The sequence below is a fragment of the Octodon degus genome, unplaced genomic scaffold (assembly GCF_000260255.1).
Source record: "Octodon degus isolate 3935 unplaced genomic scaffold, OctDeg1.0 scaffold00036, whole genome shotgun sequence".
NCBI classification, from domain to species: domain Eukaryota; kingdom Metazoa; phylum Chordata; class Mammalia; order Rodentia; family Octodontidae; genus Octodon; species Octodon degus.
Genome location: NW_004524612.1, coordinates 5,163,695 through 5,171,604, shown reverse-complemented (window position 1 = coordinate 5,171,604; position 7,910 = coordinate 5,163,695). Strand labels below are relative to the sequence as shown.

Here is a 7,910-nt window from a genome sequence, read left to right as displayed (position 1 = left end):
TTAACTTATTTCTATTTATATAATACTTGTTGTCAAATTAGAATCACTGCAGTTTTCTTTCCTATCTTTTCATTTTATTTTCTTATATCACTAAGTATTCTTTAAAAACATTGTTAATGATAGTATATTTCTTAGTCTTATTTTATTTTGCAATTTGAAAGTATGCTAGTTTATTTTTTAAGTTGATCAGCTTTGTCACTCAGAGATTTTATACAAAGCATGTTATAGTAAATTATTGAAAGTGAATTTCTTACCAGGAATGGTGGAATACACCTGTAATCCCAGAGGGCTAGAGGCTTAGGAAGATTGTCAGGAGTTTGAGGCCAGCTTGGGTTACAAAGTGAGTTCGAAACCAACTTGAACATCATAGTGAGACCCTGTCTGAAAAAAATTTAAAGAAAAAATGTGTGATTTTTTTTCTTCCCCTTGTATCCCTTTTACTTATACTTCCTGATGAAACTTCACATATGTGTGGTTCTGTGATTTGTTTTGGAAATGTTTACAGACCTCTCTGAGACTGTTTCTTTTGGTGCTTATTAATTATAAGAATATCAACCATGCCTTTCATCTGTGATCTTAATGAAATATGAGTTTATCTTATTGAACTGGTGTTGATAAGGATAATTGAGAGTAGGCTGATGATGAGGGATGGGGAGTTAGCTCAGTGGAGTAAGTGCTTGCCTGGGAAGCACAAGGTCCTGAGTTCGAACCCTGGTACAAAAAAAAAAAGAAAAAAAAGAGAGTAGGCTGATGATTTGTGTAAAATTACAGGAATTTGTTTTAAAAATGTGTGGAGTTTGGGATAATAAAGTGACACTGCAATAAATATACTTCTAAATATTTAAGAGCATGTGATTAAAAACATGGATAGTAGAAATGGCCTACAGTGTACCAAAAGGTATACTTTAAAAAGTCTTTATTTAAATTTATTAATTCAGTAATTGGATGGTCCCTTTTGTACACTTGACATCGATTAATAAGATTTTTCTACATCTGAATCTGCTAATTCCTACTATGCTTGACTTCAAAATTCAGAGGAAAAAAATAAAGAGGACTAATTCTGATATTTGGGAATGAGTAGCTTAACTCTTTAAGCTTTTTCTTTTACTGTATAAAGTAAGAAAACAATCATTTTTGTTCGGGCAGCTTTCCTCCTTGAACATTTAGTGTTTTGATCTTCACAGATTACTTAATGTTTTACTTTTGATTTGCAGTGTCGTAGACAAAACCATTCAACCTAAATGCATTGATTTGAATGAATTTCTAGGGAGATCACAGCCATGAGGGATTTTTTCTTGGTACTGAGGATCGAAATCAGAACCTTGTGTTTGCCAGGCAGGCATGCGTGCTACTCCCAGCCTCCATGATTTATATTTTCTTTGAATTTTGCTTCTCAGTTTATTTGCCTCTCAGGTTAAAACAGTAACAAAAATAAGAAATTTTCATTTTTATATCATGTATATGAGAAAATTAAGGAATAAATTTAAACAGAAATTTTAATCACAGGACAGAAAGAAAATCTCTTTTAATGCCATGTATATTTTTCTAGATGTTATTTGTATTTAAGTTTGAATTATACTTTATATGTGATTTTGTATAAAAATTGTCAACTATCTTTCCATTTCAGGTGAAGTTGGGCAACTTTTTAAATGGCCTTCACATAAAAAGATTGTGTTTTGGAAGGCTGTGTTTACTTCTCTCTGTGAGATCTCTCTCTCTCTCTCTCTCTCTCTCTCTCTCTCTCTCTCTCTCTCTCCCTCTCTCTCTTTCTCCCTCTCTCTCTCCAATCTGTGCAGCGAGACCTTGTAGACCCTGGTACAGGGTCTCACTGCACAGATGGACTTGTAGTGATCCTCCTGTTTGCCACCTTCCAAATGCTGGGATTACAGGCACGCACCGCCATGCTCAGTCTCAATTGCGGTCTCAGCGCGCCCCAGAGGCGGGGCCAGTACAGCAGGCCCGGGGATTGAATTCCCTGCCTAAACAGGCTCTTTAATCCGCTGAGCTATTTGGCCTGCCCTGTATTGCATCTTTAGATCTTTATTTTCTTAGTGTGTAGTCTTGAACTTCATTTGCTGTGTGAAAGGACTTTGGGGGGCCATTTGACATTATGTGTGTACAGACTTCAGGACAATTTATGAACAGTGGAATCCAACCCTTCACATTAAGGTCCTTTCGGTAAACTTTTTACATGTACTTCCTGTTGCCCCAGACACGTACAGCTAGTTGTGTTTTAGCCCAGGCTGTGTTTTCGTGAAGCGGGTCGAATGGTAAGCAGGGCACTGATGTTTTCTGCCTGCGTTTCTGTTTTCAGATGGTGTCCACTGCCTGACCTGCGCCATGATGCTTCTGAACACGGACCTCCACGGCCATGTGAGTGCGGCTTTGTGTAGCTCTTGTAGGAATCCAAGCCTGGCAGGGGCAGCTCGTGGCTTCTGCACGCATATACATTTTTTATTCCTTACCTAATCGCCACGGCAGGTAGATAAAGAAAACACTTTTTATTTTACACAGGAGCACAATTTTCCCTGTCTATCACATTGTGCACAAAGGTGGCTTTAGTGGTGTCGCCAGAATGTGTATGTTCCGTATCTTCTTTGTCCACCAGATGGCAGGCAGAGGCTTACTTACAGGCTAGGCATTTTAGTGGCTGAAATACAATGCTGAAAAGAGAATCTAAGTTAGGTGTGAAAACTGAGTAAGGGAGTCCACCCTTTAACCTGTTACTCAGTGCATCTAGTTTTTTTTTATCTAGTTAAAAATCGAAATAATGTAAAATAACCTAATTATCTTCTCTCTTAGAGAATAAGCTTCTTAAATTCATAATTATAAACCTTCACCTTTCATTGAAGTGACATTCTTGGGCTTACTTACATTCTTCACATTACAGAAAATCATAATTTCTTGATTGAATATACATACCTGCAGATTAGAGCTGCTGCTCCATCGGTTTTGGAGCATCATGTTTCTCTGTAATTGAAGAATCCATCATCCTTTGATTTGCTATAATACAATCTACTCACAGTTTAAAAAGTTACATTAAAACAACTGACTGTATTTTAGATACTAAACCTACTACTATTCCAAAGGCCAGCCATTTCCCTTAATTGAAACTTCAGTGCTCCTCAAAACAAACAAACAAACAAACAAACAAACAAACAGGCAAACTGGACCTGCGTGGGACTGCTGAGTGGCAGTAGTAGCAGAGTTGGGACCACTGAGGTGGAGGAAGGGCTGCTCCCGCAGCACGGTGAAGGCGAGGTGCGCTGCTACTGCAAAAGCTGAGCTTGGAAGCTCCCTTTGAGGAATTGTGATAGGTAAGTTCAGAGTAACTTAGTGCGACAGTCCTACCTTGGTTCACAAATGCTTTTGTTTGCAAACAATTTGGTTCACAAATAGAAGTACTTTTGAAAAAAAATGGTTTGTGAGCTCTGCATCAGGTGATCAACATGACTGGGTCCAGCTTTCTAACACAGGCACAGATGGAGCCTCTTTGCCAAAGTCATAGAGCAGGAGCAGGTGGGTTAGCTCAGTTGTTTAAGCGCCACTTGGACAAACCCAGTCGGGCGCAGGGGACTGTGGTTTGATCCCCAGCTCCATATGCCTTACCAGACCTGCCTTTTAGGCAGCCTGAGCCAGCCTCATGCCCCCCCACCCCAATCCTTCTCAACTTTTGTGCTTGCTTTGGCAGCACACATACTAAAATTGGAGTGATACAGAGATTAGCATGAACCCTGTGCAAAGATGACTTGCACACTGGTGAAGCATTCCGTATTTTTTATTAATATTGTTTAGACAAGATATCTTGTCTGCATCTTGTACTCTGAATAACTACTATGAAGACAATATGCAGTGTATTAATTATCATAACTAACCTGTTTTAAAACTGTCTCATTGCTATTTCTTTCTCATTAAAATTAATAAAAATTAAAAATTAAAAAAAACCAAAGTCATGGGACAAATTAAGTCCATACCACTTTGTAAGTAGCACATTTCCAGAGGTTATACAGACCACGAGTATTGGTATTTTCAGGGAACACTTCTAGGGAAGAGAGTGCTGCTATCCTGTGCGCAGTCAGGCACTGCTATTCTTGAATCTTGTGAAGGGGATGACCAGTCTGTGGGGTATCCTGACTTCTATTTTTTTCATTACCTGGCCAGCAAGTATTCATGACTTTCTTTTGTACCTGTTTTGCGATAACATTTATACCCTGCCCTTTTTCAGTCCTCAATTTCTTAACCTAGATTTATGGCCCAAGGAGATAATTTTGAGTGTATCTACATGTAACTTTGATCAAACCAGGGATTCCTAGTATAAGGGATATTGAAACTTCAGTGCTCCTCAAAGCAAACAAACGAACAAAAAGGCACATTAAACCTGACTGGTCGTCTTCTTATCAGATATTCATAGCAGATATTTTCATGTCCCATCCACAGATGATAGTTTTATATTTAGTATCTGTTAACTGAGCAAATGTGGAATAACTGGAAGGAGAAAAAAGTTTCAGAATCTCAAAGATTTTCTATAGAGGATGTTATTTAGGGGACTCTTTTCTACTAAATTCTAGACAATTTTTTGAGACAGGGTCTCACTATGTAGTTTAGGCTAGCCTAGACTCACTGTGTAGTTCAATCTGCCTTCCAATTCATGGTGATGCTCCTGCCTCAGCCTTCCGAGTGTTGAGATCATAGGTATGTGCCACCACACTTGGCCTTCTAGATTGTTTTTTAAAAAAGCTAATATAACTATTTAATAATACTTTGAAATCAACATTGCCTTGTTATTCATAATAATTTGAGGAACAGCAACAAATAAAGGTGAAGATTTATTTGTTCAGATAGCTCAGCATGGCTGATGACCGGATGAACTATGGGTTCCCTAGTGTCCAGAGCCCTTGAGTTCAGAAGCACGGATCTAGTCCACTTCTTCTTGCCCTATCTTTAGACAGTTTTGAGGATTGTAGGGAAATGATATAAAGTATTGAACTTCATTTCTGGTGCCTGGGGAGGAAGGGATGGTTTATATAAATGGACATTTATTTTTCTGGAACTATGCCAAGTATGCCAACTATGCCAAGTATAATTAACAATTGGCTATAGTAGCAAAATTAGTGATATAAAGGGAATATAAATAACAGTGTGTCTCCTTATCTTCCGAATCATATTTTTGATAATTGATTCTCAGTTTCGATTTTAAAATCGCTTAGAGCTGCCCATTTAGGTTTTATATATGAGGTTTCTTTATCTTTAATGCATGTTATTACAAGTATGTTGAATGAATGGTTGCTATCATAAACATTAACCATGTGGAATTGTGTTTTTCTCATCTCTTCCCTGTGGATCCATTTTTAAAATAAATTTTCTTTCTAGGTGGTAAGTTTTCGTCCCTGTTTCTGGGTGAGGCTTTCTTGCATTGTGCCTGCCTGGTTTGCTGTGTCTGTGTCATTCGCCAGCATGGCCCCCGTGAGGTTGGAGCATTCGGAGATGAAATGATTTTCTCACATCTGCTTTTTGTCCTTGCCCCTTACTATTCTACTGCGAAGGCCATCACCATCCACTGCTTGATCCAATGCCAGAGTAATCTTCTTGGAGAATAACCTGATTTTACTAATTTTAAACTAATAATCCATTTGCCCTATCATGGTATCATAAAAGCTAAACAACAGCATGCATTTTCTAAGACGTGCTAAGACCAGCTTATCTTCCTGCTTTCTATTGGTGAGGGCTAACTTGGTATATTAATTTATTTTGGCTGCTTCTGAGAATCTTTCCTTTAAGAACTGATGCACTGAAAATGCCTGTGTGATCGGCTAATATTACTAATACAATGAAGGAATGTGTACTAGTAGGTAACTTCCGATACAGCTTCCATGTTACAAGGTGGAATCCCTCCCTTCCTTTCTCTCTAAGTCCTTCTTTCCTTCCTCCTTCCTTCCTAATGCGTTTTCTCATTCAGCAAGCACCGACAGTGTTTCTGATTCATTCTGAGTGCTGTAGCATTTGGGCAGAGATCGGAAATGAACAAGATAGGTTTGTGGAACTGTGATAGTGTAGGCTGGGTTGGCCTCCGTTAGTCAGGCTGCATGGAGAACATCGTTAGCAAGGGACAGACGCTGTGGTGGAAAAACACTGGGAAGGTGTTTTAATTTTTTGTTGGATGATAGTGAAACTTCATTAATTAAGCTAGAACACAGTAGCCTGAAGTATATGCATTTTTTTTTTTTAGAATTATATTGATGTCCTTCACCACTTACTTTAAAATATACATGAATGCTTCATCTTAGCAATATTATAAGTTTGCTTCTACTTGTCTGCAAGTAGTTTATTCTCTTACATTGAGAAAATATAATTAAGGTAACATGTCTAATTTTCTGATTAGTTCCTTTTATTCAAGATGATTTTTCATTGAAAAATAAGCAAATTAAATATGTGCACATATAAATTTTGATTAAAACAAATCTGAGTTTCTTTCACTCTGTTGTAAATAAGTGTACTGAATATTGCTTGAACTGTTAGCAAAGAAAGACTTGAAAATCTTGTCACTTTAACATTTATTGGAAATGTTATAAATGAAAAGTATTTGACATGTCAGAATAACGTCAAGCCAGTTCCTTTTCCTGACCAGTCTTCACACATGTTCTGTTGTCGCTAACTAGCTAGCTCTCCCATTGGAAGTTAGGCTTCATGCGCCTAGCAGGATTCTGCACTCTGAAGACAGGTGTTAGGTGCAGGACGAGGTGGGGCCTCTCCACAGGGCAAGGTGTAGAGAGTTTTAGACAGACTGGTGCTGTCCTGAGGCGGGGGATGGATATGCACCAGTCATCTGGCCAATTTCAGAGCTAGCCTGTCTCGAGAGATTTGCAAGTCGGTGCTTGGCCCCAGTTTGACCATGGTTAAAAGTAGTAGCCAGGACATTATTTTTAATAAAATATTTTGTGACAAAAATCTATCATTTAACTTTGTGGCTGGAGATTTTTAGTAGCAGTTTCATCCAATGTCTCTCTGGGCTCTCTAGTATTGGCAGAAGCCAGATTAGCACTTGACAAGTTTTCTTTTTACTGAGAGTAGGCTGAAGCCTGTCCTCTGTGCTCTGAATTTCATGTAAAAGGCAAGACTTTTACCGACTTTTTGTGTTGAGTATAAATTTTTACAAAGGTAAAACCATGGCTGACATACTGTATTGATAGAGAGAAGAACAAGACTAAGGAATAAATGGAGTTTTAGAAGAGATTAGTGTTAAAAAGAGAGGTGGAGTTTAGATTAATGTAGGCCATAGGAATTTATTATTTTCTAGTCTGTAAATTGAATTCTTTGATTAATTTTATAGGAGCCTAGAATTTTAAATGGTGGATAAATATCCATTTTACTATCAGTAGTAGAAAATGACTGTTATAAGAATTATAATGAAAGCAATTTAATGATTTTATTTTTTTTCTAGAAAATTCTACTGCATACTAGTGAGAGAATGAGAGTGAAAAATAAATGCGTTTAGCATGATGTGAGTAAGCTTGTCCTTCTGAAAGCCTGGAGCAGAGTGTCTGGAATACTAACTACTACTAAAAATCATTGGGCTGAGTTATCTCCATTTCTGATTTTTTTTTTAATCACTTCCAGTTCCTTTTTCAAAGGTTATATATTATAGGAGAGATAAGAAGGATCACACTAATATTTCAGATGTCCATAAAGGTTGAACTTTGAACCACTCAAATTAGTTCTGTGATTGGGCTTTACGAAAGAACGCGTTTCATGTCATAGCTACCTGCTTCAAAAACGTACAAAGGATTATTTTCCCACTGGTCATGTATATAAAAATGAACACCAGGGGGCAGCATAACACAGTCGCGCTTACTTAGCAGCGCATCATATGAAACAAAAGTGAACCAGAAGCTTTTTTTTTTTTTTTTAATTTT

General features: G+C 37.7%; 1 protein-coding gene and 1 non-coding gene across 2 annotated transcripts in view; both read left to right on the top strand.

Annotated features, from left to right (window-relative positions):
- The window catches only part of Psd3 (pleckstrin and Sec7 domain containing 3), a 563,673-nt gene that overhangs the window by 316,287 nt on the left and 239,476 nt on the right, over window positions 1-7,910 (top strand). Inside the window, exon 11 of the mRNA XM_023714618.1 lies at window positions 2,315-2,373. Within this exon, the coding sequence (XP_023570386.1) occupies window positions 2,315-2,373 (59 nt within the window). The remainder of the gene's footprint in view (window positions 1-2,314; window positions 2,374-7,910) is intronic.
- On the top strand, window positions 3,676-3,779 carry LOC111816645. Its single transcript, XR_002821000.1, has one exon. It is a non-coding gene; the product is annotated as a U6 spliceosomal RNA (small nuclear RNA).